This window comes from Sphaerodactylus townsendi, linkage group LG17 (genome assembly GCF_021028975.2).
Source record: "Sphaerodactylus townsendi isolate TG3544 linkage group LG17, MPM_Stown_v2.3, whole genome shotgun sequence".
NCBI lineage: Eukaryota > Metazoa > Chordata > Lepidosauria > Squamata > Sphaerodactylidae > Sphaerodactylus > Sphaerodactylus townsendi.
Genome location: NC_059441.1, coordinates 5,458,863 through 5,480,468, shown reverse-complemented (window position 1 = coordinate 5,480,468; position 21,606 = coordinate 5,458,863). Strand labels below are relative to the sequence as shown.

The window sequence follows — 21,606 nt, the reverse complement described above, 5'->3', positions numbered from 1 at the left end:
TGTGCACTCCCACACATGCCAGCTGGGTGATCTTGGGCTAGTCACAGCTTGTCGGAGCTCTCTCAGCCCCACCTACCTCACAGGGTGTTTGTTGTGAGGGGGGAAGGGCAAGGAGATTGTAAGCCCCTTTGAGTCTCCTGCAGGAGAGAAAGGGGGGATATAAATCCAAAATTCCTCCTCCTCCTCCTCCTCTTCCTCTTCCTCTTCCTCCTCTTCCTCTTCTTCTTCCTCTTCCCTCCTCCTCTTCCCTCCTCCTCTTCCCTCCTCCTCCTCCTCCTCCTCCTCCTCTTCTTCTTCTTCTTCTTCTTCTTCTTCTTCTTCTTCTTCCTCTTCCTCTTCCTCTTCCTCTTCCTCTTCCTCTTCCCTCCTCCTCTTCCCTCCTCCTCCTCCTCCTCCTCCTCCTCCTCCTCCTTCTAGAAGCCAAAGGAGGGTGGATGGGCAGGTGAGGAGGGCCGGATCCAAGGGCAACAAGTTAACCTCGCTTTGTCTCCAGTGCAAATTTGCAAGAGAACATCCAGCATTCAGACATGAGGTCTGAATGCAGCGCACTTTCTTCACTCCTGTGCTGCACAAAATGTGCTCCAAAGAGGAACCATCAGTGGTGGTTTCCAGGTGTGGATATTCGGAGAGTGCCCCAGAGTCCCCTGGAAGCAAACCAGAGCCTTATTTGAGCAAGCACTTTGAGGCTGAAAAGGAGAGTGGCTTTGAAAATTCCCTGGAGGGGGAACTGGAACAGAAGACCCCTCCTCCCGCAGGCCTTCACTCAGCCTCCCTCAGAGAGCCCCGCATGGCTGCTTGGGAATTTCTTGCCTTTTCCTAGAGGGGCCATTTCAGCAAGCTGTATTTTCTGCCCCAGCCTGACATCGGCAACCCCACAGAGTCTGGCGCAGGGGTCTGCAACCTATGGCTCTCCAGATGTTCATGAACTACAGTTCCCATCAGCCCGTCAATGGGAATTATATAGCAAGCCTTTATTGGCATAGAAAAAAGTACAACAATAATAAAAAATGGATTAAAAGCATTCAATACAGGGAATAAATGTTAGGTCGAAGGAAATCTACTGGCATTTAGTAATTTCCAAGAGAAAGTCTGCCACTGTCATACAGAGAGAAGGATCAGGGTTGTCCAAGAAGTAGTGTAATCTAATTAAATCGGGGAGATGGGGTAAATGTAAAGGAGTAAGATTCACATACTTGGATCTGATTTCCTTGAATCTGAGACAGTGTAGTAATTGGTGGGCCAGAGATTCAACTGAGCCATCGTTACACGGGCACAATCTTTTAGCCTTTTCTTTCTTATTAAATCTGCCATGTAACCAGGCAGAAGGCATAACATTCAACCTGGCGAGCATCATGGCTCTCCTTTGAGCAGGGTTTAGTCAATGGGAATTGTAGTTCATGAACATCTGGAGAGCCGCAGGTTGCAGACCCCTGGCGCATCTTGTCCCTTCTGTAGCAGGCCTGTGCCATCCAAGTGACTGAAGGATGCCTGTTCCTTGCGTGCCTTTGAAAACAAGGGGAAGAGCAGCCCATTTATCACGGTTTCGTCTGCTGAGGGCTTCTCAGCTGGCCTGTTGAAGACAGCCTGGCAGCAGAAGTAAGCTGAAACCTGCCCGGCTTTCAGGATGGGGAGGGGAGGCTTCATGCTTGTAAAAAGAGATTTCTTTTTTATTTACTTTTTTTTATAAAAAGGAAAGGCACGCGGGCCTTCTAATTTAACCGCCGGGACGCTTTTTTCCAAAATAGACCCTTGCATTCCTCCTGCCGTGTAGTGCGATCGCAGGGCCAGGACCGGCCAGGAGTGACTGGTGGCGGGTTGGTTGCAGCAGCTCTGCCGGTATTTATAATGCCCTGTTTCGTGGCGGCTGAGAGGAGGCGCCCCTTGGAAAGTGTCGGCTCAAAGCTAACGAGGCCCGGCGCGTCTGCTGCCTGGGTTGGCTGGCGGAGAGAGTGTCGCCCGCTCGTGGCTGGATCGGTGTGTGCATTCTCGCGTGGCCGGCCGCCGGCAACCGTAACCTTATTACTCAACAGATGAGCATGCACCGAATGTATTATTAGCTATTCATTTCGATCACTCAGCTATCAAGTACCAGGCGAGCCAAAAAATAGCTCCGGAGTAGTGTGCGACTGTCTGCATATTGTTTACAGGATATTTTGGAGCCGGGCACTATTTACTGTGTCTGAGTCTCGGTGGCAGCCGTCAGTCCTCCGGGCAGAAGCCGTGGAAACAAAAGCCATGTTGTTGTAGGGTGCCAGGCGGGGGCAGCCGGAGCAGCGGGCGCGGCGGCACACGGACCGCGACGGGCGCCCTTTGCAGAAGTCTCCGGCCTTCTCGGGAGCAATGAAGTCTGAAGAAGACCCCGAAGATGGCGAGAACAAGGCTGGGGGGGATCCAAGCTAAGAGGATGGCCCTGGTTGAATGCAGGCGGGTGGGGAGGTTCTAGCCTGCAACCAGGGGCCTGCTCGGACTCCTGCTGGCGGCTTCCTGCTCTGTACCTGAATGTCCGGTGCCTTGTTTGTTCTAGCAGCAGTGACTTGGGAGCCCTAGGATGAGTCGCTGGTTTTCCTGTGCCCTGAAAAACACAGTAGGTATTGCATAGCTGGCAACTAACCTCAGTGCTAAGGTGGCTGGACCACCTTAACTTTTGCCCTAGAATTTATTGTCCCTCCTTGGTGGTCTGAATCACAATGGCTGCATATCACGGAATTGTTGTCATGATTGGTTTGAAGGGTAGTTGTTATCCACAGCTGCTTTATCCTGTACAGATGATGGTCCTTCCAGATTTGCTAAGTATTTGCAGAACTATTTATTTTTCAGAAGCCTTTCATGTAATCTTGGGCCTCCCATTGTGTGAAGCCTCCTGGGATTTAATTTTGGAAGGAGTTTATTGTTATGATTGTGATGTGTATCTGTGTAACTGATAGAGGTTGCTAAAATGTGAACTCCTGGTTCTCAGGAGCGCTTGGGAGATATGAGATTTTTTCACTAAAGAAAACTTTCATCCTGTGGGGATTAAGAATTTGAAGAACATTCGGGAGGGCTGGATGATAAGAACATAAGAGCCAGCTGGATCAGACCAGAGTCCATCTAGTCCAGCTCTCTGCTATTCGCAGTGGCCCACCAGGTGCCTTTGGGAGCTCACCTGCAGGAGGTGAAAGCAATGGCCTTCTGCTGCTGCTGCTCCTGAGCACCTGGTCTGCTAAGGCATTTGCAATCTGAGATCAAGGAGGATCAAGATTGGTAGCCATAGATCGACTTCTCCTCCATAAATCTGTCCAAGCCCTTTTTAAAGCTATCCAGGTTAGTGGCCATCACCACCTCCTGTGGCAGTATATTCCAAACACCAATCATGTGTTGCGTGAAGAAGTGTTTCCCTTTATTAGTCCTAATTCTTCCCCCCAGCATTTTCAATGGATGCCCCCTGGTTCTAGTATTGTGAGAAAGAGAGAAAAATTTCTCTCTGTCAACGTTTTCTACCCCATGCATTATTTTATAGACTTCAATCCTATCCCCCCTCAGACGTCTCCTCTCCAAACTAAAGAGTCCCAAACGCTGCAGCCTCTCCTCATAAGGAAGGTGCTCCAGTATATCTTTCAGATAATATCTTTCAGTCTGTATAACATCAGAAGTGGGGTGGTTTGGGGTCTGTTACAGGTATTACACCTTTGTCATGCCACACGGACAGTGAATTCCGGGGTAGTTGTTGCCAGTGTGAAGTTGCGGAGGTGTGAGAGTTGGCATGTATAGTGGTTAGAATCTGGATGCTTGCTGGGTGTCGGTGGGCCAGTCACACACTGTCAGCCTAACCTACTTCACAGGGTTGTGGTGTCTTCACGTAAAAGGGATGAGAGGAGAATGGTGAGGAAGCTTTGGGTCCGCACTGGGGAGGAAGGCGGAATAATGACTAAAGTAAATGAATAGTCAACAGTGAAGATGGAAATAGCAGTTAAAACAGCACAAAGTCCTTGTTTTTGTAAAAAAATGTACTTGTGTGAACAACGTGACCATCTTGGAAAGACACTTTAAAACTAAGTCTTGGGAGAAGCTGAACATTTTTGACAGATGCGAGGCTCCCAGTCCCGAGGTAATGGGAGCGTGGGGGGAATGGGGCAGCCGTGGACCTAAGGCAGTGGTGGCGAACCTATGGCACCGGTGCCAGAGGTGGCACTGAGAGCCCTCTCTGTGGGCATGCGTAAACAGAGTCGTCCCCCCCACACCCACACATCTAGGCTGGCCTGAGCCACTGGACTCAATTATTAGCATTAAACCTAAGACCTAGTTTTGGGGAAGTAGTGTAGGTAACCCTGTTAAGCCCCACTGATTTTCATGTGAAGAACTAAAGCACGATCCTTTACCTGGGAGTAAGCTTGATTGCTGGCTTCTGAGTAAACCCTCCTAGGGTTGTGATTCACCCTTTGGAAGAGTTGCATGGTTGCTTCAAAGCAAAATTACTGACTACCACCAAGCTTACTCCTGAGTAACGCACACCTCGGAGTCAACCGTTTTTTCTAAACTAAAACCTCAGTATTCAGGTTAAATTGCCGTGTTGGCACTTTGCGATAAATAAGTGGGTTTTGGGTTTCAGTTTGGGCACTCGGTCTCGAAAAGGTTCGCCATCACTGACCTAAGGGGTGTGTGTTCAGCTTTCTTGCATCTGAAAGTGGATTCTTGAGTGAATGCCCTCGAAATCTGGGCACAGTCCTGTCTTTGGAGCACGTCAGGGGGAGGAAATGTCTTCAGTGACCCGGAGGACCTTTTCCCAGTGGAAAATCAGCAGGTGGGGAAGATTCAAGCACAGCCCACAGGCACGCACGCACACACACACACACCCCGCCCTGCAGATGCCTCCGTGGCCTGTCTTCGTGTCATGAGAAAGATGTGAGACTCCCAAGCCCTTCACAGCTGGCTCGTCCCTGAAAGGTGGAATGTTTGACTTCTCGTGGCTGTCAAAACAGCCCCGTTCACATCTGTGTTTCTTTTTCGTCGGCAAATGGTGAGCTTTGCAGAAAAGGAGCGATGAAGGCTGGAACCTGGGAGGGCTGCGGGGTGAGGGAAGGCCTGGCCCTACAGAGTCAACATGCTGCATATTTGCTGCTGAACACGCAGACCTTCCCACTGTGTGTGCGGCAGAGCCCTGCTTTGGGGCCGACGCATTCTCCTTTCTGAAGCCGAGGAGGCAGAGGGGAGGCAGACCAGCTTCCTGTTATTACGCGCATTACTGAGAACATCGACTGTGTAGTATTTTTGCATGATGCTGTAATTGTCCTGTAAGATGAAAGGGCGGAAGGAACAAATTGTGGCCCTTGAGGAATTCCCAGAAGGAGATCCTCCCCCAATCCAGATCCCTTTGAGATCCTGTAAGCCGGGGGCGTCCAACTCTGGCGCCCCAGATGTTCATGGAATTGTAGTCCATAACATCTGGAGTGCCAAAAGGCAGGGGCTGATGGGAATTGTAGTCCATGAACATATGGAGTGCCAACGGCAGAGGCCGATGGGAATTGTAGTCCATAACATCTGGAGTGCCAAAGGCAGGGGCTGATGGGAATTGTAGTCCATGAACATCTGGAGTGCCAAAGGCAGGGGCCGATGGGAATTGTAGTCCATGAACATCTGGAGTGCCAAAGGCAGGGGCCGATAGGAATTGTAGTCCATGAACATCTGGAGTGCCAAAGGCAGGGGCGGATGGGAATTGTAGTCCATGAACGTCCAAAGTGCCAAAGGCAGGGCCTGGTGGGAATTGTAGTCCATGAATATCTGGAGTGCCAAAGGCAGGGGCTGGTGGGAATTGTAGTCCACGAACATCTGGAGTGCCAAAGGCAGGGGCTGATGGGAATTGTAGTCCATGAACAGAGTTGGACAGCCCTGCTATAAGCTCTTCAGGGCTTGACCGTGCAAGTCCTCTTCCCGTTCCCTTTGAGACGGCACGTGAGCCCAGTGAACACTCCAAGCTTCCTGGAATACTTATTCCTGTTTGTATTTTTCTTCTTCTTGGGTTAAAAGCAATATTTCTATATATTTTCAAAGCCTCCTGACTGGATGAGAGATCCTCTTCTTTCTGGGGATCGAGGCATAAACAACTGTTTGTCAAGGAAATAGCAAGAGGAAACTGATTTTGAGCGACTGATGAGTCTTGCTCTCTCCCCGCCGCAAACCTCAGCGATCTGACCCCCTGGTACCATTAACATGTCAGCTGTGAACATTACCTTTGGGCTTTGGCCAGGCAGTGCGTGGAGTATGTGAGCGACACCCTCACACTCAGAGCAGCACAATACACCAAGGGGCTGTGTTGCCTTGTCTGCCTTGTTTTGTGTGTAGGTGAGGGCGGAAGGGAGTTTGGGGTGGGGCCTGCGCTCTCAGACCCTGATTTCCCTCTCTGTCTCGCTCACGCATACGCAGACTCGCTCACGCATACCACGCATACCTACACATACTCATGCATATCCAGGATATTAGGAGCTGGAGGGCTCTGTTAAAGAATGAGAGCTGAACGTGTGCGCGTGTGTGCGCGCAGTTAGAATCGTCAGAAACACCTATCCTTCTCCAAACGAATCCAGGCCAGATCTTCTGGCTTCAAAGCAACGCTTATAAAATCTTTCATTGGCAAACCAGGAGAATTGAGTCATTAGGGCTACATCCTTTGATGCTATAGTGCCGTGGTGGTGAACCTTTGGCACTCCAGATGTTATGGACTACAGTTCCCATCAGCCCCTGCCAGCATGGCCAATTGGCCATGCTGGCAGGGGCTGATGGGAATTGTAGTCCATAACTTCTGGAATGCCAAAGGTTCGCCACCACTGCGCCTTCCTCCAAAGAAAAAGTTAAACTACGAAGGAGATCAAGTGGGCCGGCTTCCTCCCGCTCTCTCCCCTGCCTTATCTTTGAATTGCTTCCAGCTGCTGGCAGTTTTCTGTGGCTCCTGAATGGCTACGAGCAGGCAAAGGCCCCACTGGGATTTTTCAAAAATCACAAAGGTGCATTTTTTTTGCTTCTCTGTGAACAGTCCTCTGTGAACCGTGCAGCCCTCTCTTCTTTGCCAAGGGGCCAAACAGTTTGCATCGTGAGACCATCTTTTGAGCACACTTAAGGCGCGATCTGTTTTTGCAGCAGATCGAGGTAGCTGAAGGGGTGGGGATGCTCAGGAAGCTGCAGCTCCCCAGCTGTTTTTAAGATACTCCCTGATTATTCAAGGGAGAAGATGGCTGGTATAAGAACATAAGAACGAGCCAGCTGGATCAGACCAGAGTCCATCTAGTCCAGCTCTCTGCTACTTGCAGTGGCCCACCAGGTTTGGCCCCGTGGTCCAGCCACTGTCTCTGTGGCTGCTTCCTCTGTCTAGTGAGCCTGGCCAACTACAGAAGAGACAGATCCAAACTTTTGTTGAAGGTGCTTTTGTTGAAGGTGCTGACTTGCGGCATGATGGGATGCAGGAAAGGGAGTTCCTTCATCTCTCTGAGCCTCTTCCTGTTCTCTTTCCTAGCAGTGTTCCTGGTGCATCTGCCAGGACGCTGTCATAGGTGTCGGTTTTTGGGAGCCTGTGTCCAGAGAAAAGCAGCTCACTTTATTATTTTAAGTATATCCTGCTTTTCTTCCTTTTGGATAGTCAAAATCCTACCTCGTTCTCCCCTCTTCAACCTTAACCTCACCACAAAAACTACCTTGCGAGGGAGGTTAGGCGGAGAGATTGTGCCAGGCTCAAGATCACCCTGCAGGTTTTTGCGGCAGAGCAGGGATTTGAACCAGGTTGTTCTCCTGGAGGCGACCTAGGGCATCTTGGATGGGTGATTTCCAGCTCTTCTCCAGGGAGGCAGGATGTTGATTTTTTCCACTTCCTGTTGAGGTGTTGGCCTCCATCTTTTCCCCCCAGTATTTTTCCTGCCTACGCAGGGAGAGCAGGTCTTTCACTGGCTTGGAGCCAGTTTAGATTTTTTCCATCCAATTTAGCAACCTAAGGCTCTCCAGATGTTCATGGACTACAATTCCCATACGCCCCTGCCAGCATGGCCAATTGTAGTCCATGAATATCTGGAGTGCCATAAGTTGGCCACTCCTGCTCTATAGTCACTATGCTTTTCCATATTTGGGGGAACAAAGATCCCACTGATTTTAGGCAGTGTTTAATCTCCACACTGGTGTGGGCTAAATCGATCGCACTGTGCCAGGCAGCTCCTGCCTCTCTTCATATTGAAATATGCGTCGTGCCACCTGGGGGAACTCCTTCCAGGAGCTTCAAAGCCAGCAAATTCTGTGTTGTTCAAAGGTGAAGCACCATCTGTGGGGGAAAAAAGATGTCTGATTTAAATGCATTCTGCAAAGAAGGGCTGGGCAGAAGGAGGAAACCTCTAGGGTCTTGAAGACAAATTGCTTGGAAATCCTGCTTGAAACCAGCTTTTCTTGTCGAAAAAGAAGAAAGTTGGGGGAACTATAGAAAAAGAAGCTGGGGGGAACTATAGAAAGTGCTGCCTCAAAAGGCAGCTCACATAAAGGTACTCTGGGAAAGATCTTTTGATTGGACTGGCACGTTCACCCGTTGAGTTAGCACTGGGGTTCTCTCTGGCCTCGCCTTGTGTGAGAGAGCGTCATCTTATATTTTTAAACACATTCAAAGAGGGACGCAAAACTATACTGTTTTCCTTTCATCGTACAGACTCTTCATGATTCATCCACTTTTTGGTGTGTGTGTGTGTGTGTGTGTTTGCTTTCCTTATTGAGCAGGCAATAGAACCGAATGACGGGTAACACTTTTTTACACTTGCATTGCTAGAACCTTTCACCTTCTATGACGGCTCTTCCAGCAATTTGGGGCTCCCTTCCAGCCGCATGGCAGATGTAGGTGGGATTCTTTTCCTTCCTTTGAGCCGTAGCACCGTGTGGAATGCGACTTGGCATGTTTCTTTTGGATGTCCTCTGCTGAGCACTAAACACACCTGCTCTGTGTTTTTTCACATAGCTGACTGCAGACTGGAATAAGTACGATGACCGGTTAATGAAGGCAGCGGAACGGGGCGATGTGGAGAAGATTGCCTCTGTCCTTTCGAAGAAGGGGGCGAACCCCGCCAAACTGGATGTGGAAGGGAGATCAGCGTGAGTCCAAAACTGCTGAGGCTTCTGTCGAAGGGAAGAATTCCTTTCTTGTGCGATGGGGCGGGGGGAAGGTCTAGTCCAGCTCTTTTGAATCCCCACCCCCCTCCCCCAACAGCAGTGGGCCTGCCTGGTACCAGGTATATAGCTCTGCCTGTGCTGGCAAGATGATGGATGTTTTGGGATCTCCACTGTCTGTTTTTCTGTGTTTCTGACTGAGTTCACTGCTCACATGATGCGCAACTCAGTGGGGGCGCCTTAACATACCACTTCCGGGGATGCCTTTCATCCTAGAACCGTGGCGGCGAACCTTAGGCACTCCAGAATTTATGGACTACAATTCCCATCAGCCCCTGCCAGCATGGCCATGCTGGCAGGGGCTTATGGGAATTGTAGTCCATAACATCTGGAGTGCCAAAGGTTTGCCACCATGGTCCTAGAACTTCCTTGTGGGGTTTTTTTTTTTTTTTAATGAAGGAAATTGACTCAATTACTGGAACCTTTTTTTGGGAGAGACACAGCAAAATCCCATCTTCTCAGTTGTTCTAATTGGGGTCTGCAACCTGCGGCTCTCCAGATGTTCATGGACTACAATTCCCATCAGCCCCTGTCGAAGGGGCTGATGGGATTTGTTGTCCACGAACATCTGGAGAGCCGCAGGTTGCGGACGCCTGTATCTAATATCTAGCTCTGATGCTGTGCTTTAAGATTTTGACAATTGCTCATCTTTCCCTCTGAGCGTGCAGGGTGGTCTCTCCCAGAGCTTAGGCGGACTTGATGGGTTTGGAGTGAGGGAAAGGGCTTCTGTCTCTGCCTTCTCTGCCCAGCACGAGGCACAGCAGTTCACCCCCAGGAGTCAAAATGCCTGTAGGAGCTCTGTCTGTGGTGATTGGAAGTGGGGGGCTCCCCACTCCCAGCCTGCTTGTTCTTTCCCTCGGTGGCTTTGTGGTGGCGGCGAGGCGAGAGTCATTCTTTCTTCTCTGCGGCCAAGTTTCCTCACAACCGTTCCTTGCAACAACTTTCTCTCCGCAGCACAGCTGCCAGCACAGGGGCAGGGAAGAAGGGTAAGGGGTTGTTGGAGAGGATGGGCCCTTTTTCACACATTCCTGGCCCCGCAGCTCGGGGAAGCTCACACAGCTCACTTTCCAGTCCCTGTCCCTGCATTTCTTCCAAGGTGCAAACCACCTGCTCACCATTAGCCCTGCCAGACAGCAGCCTCGTCCTCTCACCTGGAACGGAGCCACAAAGAGGATATCGCTTCTTGAGAGTGTTTCATATCGATGGACAAATTGCCTTGATTTTATTATGGATCATCAGAATATCGGGCATCATGTGCTTCAGCAATGTAGCTGCTCTTCAAGTAGTACCATACAAAGAAATTCTTCTTTTGAATTTGAGAAAAGGGAACATTTGTTTTATTTTTCTACTGAATTAAAAAAATATATTTTTAAGTGAACACAATTTATTTTCAGTTCGTGCCGTTCCAGCTTTCTTCTACCTTAATCATCCATTTGTGGATATAACTGTAACATTAATGCCCCATGTTTTCATTCCTTTTCTATTTTCCCAGTAAGTAACAAGACTGAGGCCCATTACGCATAGAACACTCACCTTGGGGCTCTTCAGTGTACAGTGGGTTTGCAGAGGGGTCTCCTTGTGTTTTTCCGTTTACACGCAAGGAAGCACTCCTTCCTGTGCCCACAGTTTTTCTGTAGCAAACTCTCAAGGTCTGGTTCTCTTAACTGCCCATCAAGAGATTCTTAAAGGCACAGATCTTAAAGGCACTTATTCTTATTCATACAGGCACAGATCTCACTAAGCCTGGTAGTCAAAATTGCTGGCTTTTCCTGTAAACTTCACTTTTATCCATATTACTGTTCCAAAAATAATCCCCTTCTCAAATGAAAGAGCAAAGTAATTCCCTGGACCACATGATGTCAAAGGAGGGGACATACAGAGTCCTGCTAGAGCCGATATTCTCCCCCCACCCTTCATCCTACTGTTGCTGCTACTGCCACCACCAGAAAACAGAGAGGTTTGCTATTTCCAAGCACTTTCTGTTCTTATTATGTCGAAATAGCAATCTATCAACATAAAATGCAGAGGTCGGTGTGTTCTGGCTAAGCCTGTGTGAGTGTTCCTCAGTTCTTTAATTTGAAGGAGCCGGCAACATGGAAGGGGGGGAAGTGAGGGGGAAGTGTGGGTGGGAGAGGGAAACCTGGCTGTGAGTGGAGGAAAGATCTCCGGGATAAAGATGTTATCTCTGGCAAATTTCCCCCACTCTGGTGGTGAAGCCAATTAAAAGCCATGCTAAAAGTGGTCTTGCTTGCCTCGGAGAGAATGGAAAGGGAAAGCGGAGCTCTAGGAAATAAGTCCACACGAGAAATCTTGCTGTGATGGACATTCGCCCCATTATGCAGCAAGCATGTTGTGCATAATTGGCCAAAGGGAATAAATCTGGCGCACATTCATCCTAGAATGGTTTCATTTTGGAAAAAAAAATCCACTGGTGTTTAAAAGGAGCCCTGGCGAACCAGAGGGTCTGCTCTGGCTAGGCCACGTGACATACTCTATTGTCTAATGTGAAACACTCTATTGTCTAAAAACATTCCTTACAGGAAAGCTGGGTGTTTCCTGACATTTTTTGCATATGCCAGCATGAACAGATGACGTTTTCAGTTTGCCTAGCAATAAGCTGACTCCACAGCCAGGGCTTGGGTTGTCTTTGCCCTGCTTCATCCGAAAACTGATGCACGTGAGACTGATTTTCTTGAGAGGGTTGTTGGGAGGCCAGAAGAAAGGGGCCTGGTCTTTCCCAGGTGGTTCACATTACCTGCTCCTCTTTCAGGTGTTCCTTTGTTCCCGTACCCGCCCTCCCGATTGATAAAGAGGAGGGGAGATTCTGGAGTAATTTCAAAATGTTCTGAATATCCGAATCCTTGAATAGTAGGCTTAAGTTACTACACAGAGCTGTGCTTGGCCTCAAATTATAAGTGTTGAGAGATCCTAATAATAGGGCTCTTCCACGAGGCATCTTCACTGCTGCAAACCCAGTGAACGGTTTGTGGTGAGTGGTTCCGTTGAGAGAGTCCTCGCTCACGTAGCAGGATTCGCCTCCCGTTTCAGTCGGGAAAGCAGCCAGAGCGTTTCTCGCCGATTTGGATCATAGATCGTAGAAATTGGCGGCTGTTGCGTTGACTGAGCCGTGAAGGATACCAAGCTGCTTCCTGGATCCAAACCCCAGCAGATGAGCTTCTCTGTTTGGGTGTGAGGAGGCTACCAGGGCTTTTCTGGCTCATAGCTGTACTCTGGCCTGCCTTGTCATGCTGTTGTCAAGATGACTGAGATTTACATCACTGATGATTGAAGAAGCTTGCTGACTCTGTAGATGTGTAATCGGGGTTGACCTGCATTCCACTTACTTGTTCTGCCTTTTTGAGCTCTTCATGTTTCCCTCCATTCACTGTGACTACGGTCCCCAACAGTCACTTTTCCGCCTTTTCTTGTTTAGATTCCACGTCGTCGCCTCAAAAGGAAATCTTGACTGTCTGAACACCATCCTTGTCCATGGAGTTGACCTTGTAGCAGCTGATGCTGCAGGTACGGTGATCCGTTGAAACTGCAGAGATGATTTTGCTGTTGTTCCTGAATGAGCTTGGAGGAGATTTGGGGGCCGGGGGTGGGTGGGTGGGTGTAGGGTCATGTGTTTCTCAAGCACGCTCTGTCAATGTAAACAGTCCTAACCCTACATAAGCTTCTAAAAGCTTCTGAGTCTGCTTTTCAGTTTTATTTCTGGGTTTGTGACCCTGCTGCATTCTCAGTCGTGGCTTGAAGGCGGGGGTGGGGGTGGGGTGGGTTGGAGAGTTGCAGCGCTTGGGAACAAAGGAGGTGGTAAAAGGGTCCAAACAATTTTCTGCTTTGGTTAACCGTTCAAAGCAGCCTTTTCTGTAAACCTTTATGTGCTAAGAGGTACAGGCATTGCTTACCGAGCCACTGGTATACAGTTGTTTGGTTTAAGTCTCTGGTATTTATTTGTTGAACTTTTGTGGCAAGTTGCTTTATGGCGCCAATTTTTGTTGTCACGTTCTCCTCTCTAGGAAGGAATGCTCTGCACTTGGCTGCGAAATATGGCCATGCTCTCTGTCTGCAAAAGCTGTTGCAGGTACTAAACACTTGGCAATTTGTTTAGTTCCAATGACATGCGTAAGAATAATGCTCAGGAAGATTCTTGCTTCTGGCACGCTGGTGGTCAAATGTGTAAAGCATCAGACAAAGTAAAGCAGTGCATAAAACAGTTGTAATATGGCCAAAGAGCAGAAAGAAGAAGAAGAGTTTGGATTTATATCCCCCCTTTCTCTCCTGCAGGAGACTCGAAAGGGGCTGACAATCTCCTTGCCCTTCCCCCCTCACAACAAACACCCTGTGAGGTAGGTGGGGCTGAGAGAGCTCTGTAGAGCTGTGACTAGCCCAAGGTCACCCAGCTGGCATGTGTGGGAGTGTACAGGCTAATCTGAATTCCCCAGAAGCTGTGACTAGCCCAAGGTCACCCAGCTGGCATGTGTGGGAGTGTACAGGCTAATCTGAATTCCCCAGAAGCTGTGACTAGCCCAAGGTCACCCAGCTGGCGCGTGTGGGAGTGTACAGGCTAATCTGAATTCCCCAGAAGCTGTGACTAGCCCAAGGTCACCCAGCTGGCATGTGTGGGAGTGTACAGGCTAATCTGAATTCCCCAGAAGCTGTGACTAGCCCAAGGTCACCCAGCTGGCATGTGTGGGTGTACAGGCTAATCTGAATTCCCCAGATAAGCCTCCACAGCTCAGGCGGCAGAGCTGGGAATCAAACCCGGTTCCTTCAGATTAGATACATGAGCTTCTGTACCTCCTACGCCACTGCTGCTCCGTAGATTGGATTAGAAATTTTAAGCCTTCACTATTTATTTATTTGCTTCCTTCATTTGCACCCTGCCCTTCTCAGAGCAGCTTGTGTCATTCTCCTCTCCTGTGTTTTACCCCCCACGCCCCACACCCCGATGCCCTGTTAGAGGGGTTAAACTGAAAGAGGGTGACTAGCCCGAGGTCACCCTAACGAGAGCGGCCTGGGACCTCGTTGCGTCACATCCTAAATCGACCGATACTCCAGCCACTGCATTATGCTGACGCTAAGTGGCAGCTCATCCTGGACTGTGGTCTAGTAAAACCCAAGCCCTAAAATTTGCCAAACGAGATAAAACCCAAAGGAGATGTACGTAGCCAGGCCGTGGTCTGGCATCCGAAAGGGGCCACGCCAGTGTCTCTGGGCCTGGCGTGAGTTGTATAGCTGAAAACCGCCTTTAACATACTGGGGACAAAACTGTATTTAAATGCCTCGTGAAGTATTTGTGCAACTGAGTCAAAATGCTGGGATTGTTGGAGACGACCCTTGTAATGATAAAATGCAACTGGATGTTTTGACAGTACAACTGCCCAACAGAAAACACGGACCTGCAGGGCCGAACTGCTCTGCACGATGCAGGTAAGGATACCTCGCTGTTGAGCCTTTTTGCCCTCAGTGCCCTGAGAAAGCCCACCTGCATTTAGCCAGCCATGTAAGTAGCCGCTTGTCCGGCCGCCTGCGGCAAGCAAGAATCCCAGTCTGATATTTGGACAGGAAGGGCAACGCTTCTCTTGTTTCAGGTCATGAATGTGCTGGATGCTGAGCACATATGGGTGGGGGGGTGGGGGCAGGGTAATTGGGTGTAAGACGAGCTGTTCACAGCTTGTGTGGGGTAGCCGTTCCTTCAGACTTCTTTACAAGGCTGATATGAAGATGCTTGTTGTCATCTGCTAAGTGGGATTGTGGCAAAACGGCTGGGCTGTTTCTCACTAAAGCGCTGCCTATTCAGCAATAGTTAATAATGGCCAGGATCCCTTCAATCTGCTCTGGATGTTGCCCCTCTCCTCTGGCACAAGGAGGCCGTTGCTGGAAAACCTCTTTCACCAGAGCAAGCAAAGTGTTGCTAGAACAGATCCCCAGGGGACCGCGAAGTGACGCTGTCTTGAAGAGAGCAGATTCTCTCATTGGCACAGCAGTGCGATTGTTGGGACTTGGCCTTCAGCAAATAGCCTGACAGTAGTGAAAGGTCCCCTTGGCTGACGGTGTCCCTCTGTTTCCTTCAGCCATGTCCGACTGTCCTTCCAGCATCCAGCTTCTGTGTGATCATGGAGCCGCTGTGAATGCCAGGGACTCCGTAAGTCTTGTCCGTGCTGCCGCAGAGCCCTCCTCCTCCTCCTCGGGCCGCATCCCTTGCTCGCTTTCCTTCATGTGTTCCTCTCCTTCCCTCTAGGATGGAAGGACACCGCTGGTGCTGGCCACTCAGATGTGCCGTCCAGTAATATGTCAGCTCCTACTTGACAGAGGTGCTGATGTAAATGCGAGAGACAAGCAGAACCGGTAACGCGCCTGTTTTTTGTGGAGCGGGCTGAAAGCTCCCTCCAGTCGAGTGGTTTTTTCTTTAAAACTCACGTGAAGCTGATCGCAGCTGATGGGTCTTTGGACTTTCTCCCTCCAGGACTGCTCTGATGTTAGGCTGCGAATACGGCTGCAAGGATGCTGTGGAAGTGTTGCTCAGGAGCGGTGCCAATATCACGTTGGTTGATGCCCTCGGTCACGACTGTTCTTACTACGCACGGATTGGCGACAGTGTGGACATTTTGCAGCTGATAAAAAGTGCCTTTGAGGAGTCCAGCAAGAGTACGTCACCTTTCTTTTTACTTGGAAGGGAAAGAGTTAAAGGAGGAACTCGCTTCCCTCCTTTCTGTGACATGAGACTAGGCAGACACATGTGGGAAACTCAGTCTAGGGACAGGAAGCGTTGAAGGATATGCTCAGCTTGAAGCCAGCTGTGGTCTGGGCTCTGTCCCTCCAGCTGTTAGAGGTGGAGGGGGACTTTATTGTATAAATTGAAAGAGAATTTTTCTTTTAATTTTCAGGTGCTTTTAAAAGAATTCATGACTAGTTTTCCTTTTCACAGTCTAGATTTGTGCGTGTCGCTGTATGCGAAGCGATAATAGTTCAAATTGACAGATGTCTTTTCACCTTGCTCAGAATAAGTTTTAAATGCGGGCCTCTGAATGAACCGGGCCGATGAGCAAATCGTGTGATTTTCTTTTCAGTGGGTCACGAGGTGATGAAGAAGGGGCAGCCTATAGGAAAGGTAAGGATTCTGCATTTCTTGTCGGATTTGGGATACTTTGTAAGTGTAGGGCAGTGGTGGCGAACCTTTGGCACTCCAGATGTTATGGACTACAATTCCCATCAGCCCCTGCCAGCATGGCCAATTGGTGGGCATTGTAGTCCATAACATCTGGAGTGCCAAAGGTTCGCCACCACGGGTGTAGGGGCTACTGCTTTCTTGGGGTTTGGGCAGAGGTTCCACCCTCCAGAAAAGCCCTTATTTTCTACCATCTGTTAAGAAGAAGTGGTCGTGGCCTTCCTCACAACCAAACACTGTCTGCTGCCAGCACCCCCGCTGCAGGAGTGCCCCTGAGTGCCGCCAAACCACCTTCTTGCCGGTATCGGTTTTCTGCTATCCTGATATGCTCTGCAGCTGCCTGAGATGAACTTGACAATTGAAGGTCTATCAAGGTTCCTAATGAGAAGAAGAAGAAGAAGAGTTTGGATTTATATCCCCCTTTCTCTCCTGCAGGAGACTCAAAGGGGCTGACAATCTCCTTGCCCTTCCCCCCTCACAACAAACACCCTGTGAGGTGGGTGGGGCTGAGAGAGCTCCGAGAAGCTGTGACTAGCCCAAGGTCACCCAGCTGGCGTGTGTGGGAGTGCCCAGGCTAATCTGAATTCCCCAGATAAGCCTCCACAGCTCAGGCGGCAGAGCTGGGAATCAAACCCGGTTCAGATTAGATACACGAGCTCTTAACCTCCTACGCCACTGCTGCTCAATGAGAAGATTAATGCTGATATTTTTGCTTGCTGACGAAGAAGTTGTTTCAGCTGGCAATTCTGTTCATGAACCCTGCAGGTGACCAACATGCTGCCAAAATGGAGTCTGCCCAGTGCCCCGGAGGAAGCGGGCTTCAAGCCATATCAGAAGGAACACCGTAATGTACAGGTAAGATGAGGAATTTGGCTTTTTTTGAATGTCTCTGTCAAATGTAAAGGTAAAGTTTCCCCTTCAGTCGTGTCCGACCCTGGGGTACCACTGCAAGCAGTGATTTCATAGGCAAGCCGTTTTTGTGGGGTAGTTTGCCATTGCTTTCCCCGGCTATTCTTTACCCCCTAGCTATGTGCTTGGTACTCATTTACCGACCAAAGAATGGATGGACGGCTGAGTTGACCATGAGCCAGCTGCCAGGATATCTGACCCACAGGGGGCTCGAACTCCTGACCATGTGAGTGGCAGTGCAAGCACTTAACCGCTACGCCACGCGGCTCTGTCAAATGAGAGGGCCCTAAAAAGCTGGACTTCCTAAGACGAGGTGTCTCAACTGGCATCTCTAGAGCTCTCAAGATAGAAAACAGTGTGCCAAGCACAATGCAATAAAACCGAACAACTCAAAGAGCCAAAATTGGCACACTGACCTGGATTTGTATGTAGACATAATTTGTAATAAACAATTCAAAACAACGCATTGTCGAAGGCTTTCACGGCCGGAGTCACTTGGGTGGGGGGGGGGGGGGGTGGGGGGGGGGGGGGGTGGGGGGGGGGGGGGGTGGGGGGGGGGGGGGGTGGGGGGGGGGGGGGGTGGGGGGGGGGGGGGGTGGGGGGGGGGGGGGGTGGGGGGGGGGGGGGGTGGGGGGGGGGGGGGGTGGGGGGGGGGGGGGGTGGGGGGGGGGGGGGGTGGGGGGGGGGGGGGGTGGGGGGGGGGGGGGGTGGGGGGGGGGGGGGGTGGGGGGGGGGGGGGGTGGGGGGGGGGGGGGGTGGGGGGGGGGGGGGGTGGGGGGGGGGGGGGGTGGGGGGGGGGGGGGGTGGGGGGGGGGGGGGGTGGGGGGGGGGGGGGGTGGGGGGGGGGGGGGGTGGGGGGGGGGGGGGGTGGGGGGGGGGGGGGGTGGGGGGGGGGGGGGGTGGGGGGGGGGGGGGGTGGGGGGGGGGGGGGGTGGGGGGGGGGGGGGGTGGGGGGGGGGGGGGGTGGGGGGGGGGGGGGGTGGGGGGGGGGGGGGGTGGGGGGGGGGGGGGGTGGGGGGGGGGGGGGGTGGGGGGGGGGGGGGGTGGGGGGGGGGGGGGGTGGGGGGGGGGGGGGGTGGGGGGGGGGGGGGGTGGGGGGGGGGGGGGGTGGGGGGGGGGGGGGGTGGGGGGGGGGGGGGGTGGGGGGGGGGGGGGGTGGGGGGGGGGGGGGGTGGGGGGGGGGGGGGGTGGGGGGGGGGGGGGGTGGGGGGGGGGGGGGGTGGGGGGGGGGGGGGGTGGGGGGGGGGGGGGGTGGGGGGGGGGGGGGGTGGGGGGGGGGGGGGGTGGGGGGGGGGGGGGGTGGGGGGGGGGGGGGGTGGGGGGGGGGGGGGGTGGGGGGGGGGGGGGGTGGGGGGGGGGGGGGGTGGGGGGGGGGGGGGGTGGGGGGGGGGGGGGGTGGGGGGGGGGGGGGGTGGGGGGGGGGGGGGGTGGGGGGGGGGGGGGGTGGGGGGGGGGGGGGGTGGGGGGGGGGGGGGGTGGGGGGGGGGGGGGGTGGGGGGGGGGGGGGGTGGGGGGGGGGGGGGGTGGGGGGGGGGGGGGGTGGGGGGGGGGGGGGGTGGGGGGGGGGGGGGGTGGGGGGGGGGGGGGGTGGGGGGGGGGGGGGGTGGGGGGGGGGGGGGGTGGGGGGGGGGGGGGGTGGGGGGGGGGGGGGGTGGGGGGGGGGGGGGGTGGGGGGGGGGGGGGGTGGGGGGGGGGGGGGGTGGGGGGGGGGGGGGGTGGGGGGGGGGGGGGGTGGGGGGGGGGGGGGGTGGGGGGGGGGGGGGGTGGGGGGGGGGGGGGGTGGGGGGGGGGGGGGGTGGGGGGGGGGGGGGGTGGGGGGGGGGGGGGGTGGGGGGGGGGGGGGGTGGGGGGGGGGGGGGGTGGGGGGGGGGGGGGGTGGGGGGGGGGGGGGGTGGGGGGGGGGGGGGGTGGGGGGGGGGGGGGGTGGGGGGGGGGGGGGGTGGGGGGGGGGGGGGGTGGGGGGGGGGGGGGGTGGGGGGGGGGGGGGGTGGGGGGGGGGGGGGGTGGGGGGGGGGGGGGGTGGGGGGGGGGGGGGGTGGGGGGGGGGGGGGGTGGGGGGGGGGGGGGGTGGGGGGGGGGGGGGGTGGGGGGGGGGGGGGGTGGGGGGGGGGGGGGGTGGGGGGGGGGGGGGGTGGGGGGGGGGGGGGGTGGGGGGGGGGGGGGGTGGGGGGGGGGGGGGGTGGGGGGGGGGGGGGGTGGGGGGGGGGGGGGGTGGGGGGGGGGGGGGGTGGGGGGGGGGGGGGGTGGGGGGGGGGGGGGGTGGGGGGGGGGGGGGGTGGGGGGGGGGGGGGGTGGGGGGGGGGGGGGGTGGGGGGGGGGGGGGGTGGGGGGGGGGGGGGGTGGGGGGGGGGGGGGGTGGGGGGGGGGGGGGGTGGGGGGGGGGGGGGGTGGGGGGGGGGGGGGGTGGGGGGGGGGGGGGGTGGGGGGGGGGGGGGGTGGGGGGGGGGGGGGGTGGGGGGGGGGGGGGGTGGGGGGGGGGGGGGGTGGGGGGGGGGGGGGGTGGGGGGGGGGGGGGGTGGGGGGGGGGGGGGGTGGGGGGGGGGGGGGGTGGGGGGGGGGGGGGGTGGGGGGGGGGGGGGGTGGGGGGGGGGGGGGGTGGGGGGGGGGGGGGGTGGGGGGGGGGGGGGGTGGGGGGGGGGGGGGGTGGGGGGGGGGGGGGGTGGGGGGGGGGGGGGGTGGGGGGGGGGGGGGGTGGGGGGGGGGGGGGGTGGGGGGGGGGGGGGGTGGGGGGGGGGGGGGGTGGGGGGGGGGGGGGGTGGGGGGGGGGGGGGGTGGGGGGGGGGGGGGGTGGGGGGGGGGGGGGGTGGGGGGGGGGGGGGGTGGGGGGGGGGGGGGGTGGGGGGGGGGGGGGGTGGGGGGGGGGGGGGGTGGGGGGGGGGGGGGGTGGGGGGGGGGGGGGGTGGGGGGGGGGGGGGGTGGGGGGGGGGGGGGGTGGGGGGGGGGGGGGGTGGGGGGGGGGGGGGGTGGGGGGGGGGGGGGGTGGGGGGGGGGGGGGGTGGGGGGGGGGGGGGGTGGGGGGGGGGGGGGGTGGGGGGGGGGGGGGGTGGGGGGGGGGGGGGGTGGGGGGGGGGGGGGGTGGGGGGGGGGGGGGGTGGGGGGGGGGGGGGGTGGGGGGGGGGGGGGGTGGGGGGGGGGGGGGGTGGGGGGGGGGGGGGGTGGGGGGGGGGGGGGGTGGGGGGGGGGGGGGGTGGGGGGGGGGGGGGGTGGGGGGGGGGGGGGGTGGGGGGGGGGGGGGGTGGGGGGGGGGGGGGGTGGGGGGGGGGGGGGGTGGGGGGGGGGGGGGGTGGGGGGGGGGGGGGGTGGGGGGGGGGGGGGGTGGGGGGGGGGGGGGGTGGGGGGGGGGGGGGGTGGGGGGGGGGGGGGGTGGGGGGGGGGGGGGGTGGGGGGGGGGGGGGGTGGGGGGGGGGGGGGGTGGGGGGGGGGGGGGGTGGGGGGGGGGGGGGGTGGGGGGGGGGGGGGGTGGGGGGGGGGGGGGGTGGGGGGGGGGGGGGGTGGGGGGGGGGGGGGGTGGGGGGGGGGGGGGGTGGGGGGGGGGGGGGGTGGGGGGGGGGGGGGGTGGGGGGGGGGGGGGGTGGGGGGGGGGGGGGGTGGGGGGGGGGGGGGGTGGGGGGGGGGGGGGGTGGGGGGGGGGGGGGGTGGGGGGGGGGGGGGGTGGGGGGGGGGGGGGGTGGGGGGGGGGGGGGGTGGGGGGGGGGGGGGGTGGGGGGGGGGGGGGGTGGGGGGGGGGGGGGGTGGGGGGGGGGGGGGGTGGGGGGGGGGGGGGGTGGGGGGGGGGGGGGGTGGGGGGGGGGGGGGGTGGGGGGGGGGGGGGGTGGGGGGGGGGGGGGGTGGGGGGGGGGGGGGGTGGGGGGGGGGGGGGGTGGGGGGGGGGGGGGGTGGGGGGGGGGGGGGGTGGGGGGGGGGGGGGGTGGGGGGGGGGGGGGGTGGGGGGGGGGGGGGGTGGGGGGGGGGGGGGGTGGGGGGGGGGGGGGGTGGGGGGGGGGGGGGGTGGGGGGGGGGGGGGGTGGGGGGGGGGGGGGGTGGGGGGGGGGGGGGGTGGGGGGGGGGGGGGGTGGGGGGGGGGGGGGGTGGGGGGGGGGGGGGGTGGGGGGGGGGGGGGGTGGGGGGGGGGGGGGGTGGGGGGGGGGGGGGGTGGGGGGGGGGGGGGGTGGGGGGGGGGGGGGGTGGGGGGGGGGGGGGGTGGGGGGGGGGGGGGGTGGGGGGGGGGGGGGGTGGGGGGGGGGGGGGGTGGGGGGGGGGGGGGGTGGGGGGGGGGGGGGGTGGGGGGGGGGGGGGGTGGGGGGGGGGGGGGGTGGGGGGGGGGGGGGGTGGGGGGGGGGGGGGGTGGGGGGGGGGGGGGGTGGGGGGGGGGGGGGGTGGGGGGGGGGGGG

At 57.4% G+C, this 21,606-nt stretch overlaps 1 protein-coding gene across 1 annotated transcript; it reads left to right on the top strand.

The window, feature by feature from the left end:
* The first annotated feature begins 2,075 nt into the window (after positions 1-2,075).
* On the top strand, positions 2,076-17,191 carry UACA (uveal autoantigen with coiled-coil domains and ankyrin repeats). The gene is made up of 10 exons (XM_048519628.1): positions 2,076-2,584; positions 8,948-9,081; positions 12,590-12,678; positions 13,176-13,240; positions 14,532-14,589; positions 15,234-15,304; positions 15,401-15,507; positions 15,626-15,807; positions 16,230-16,270; positions 17,093-17,191. The coding sequence occupies exons 1-10, from the start codon at positions 2,549-2,551 to the stop codon at positions 17,189-17,191; spliced, it is 882 nt and encodes a 293-aa protein (XP_048375585.1). The 5' UTR covers positions 2,076-2,548.
* Positions 17,192-21,606: the final 4,415 nt, after the last annotated feature.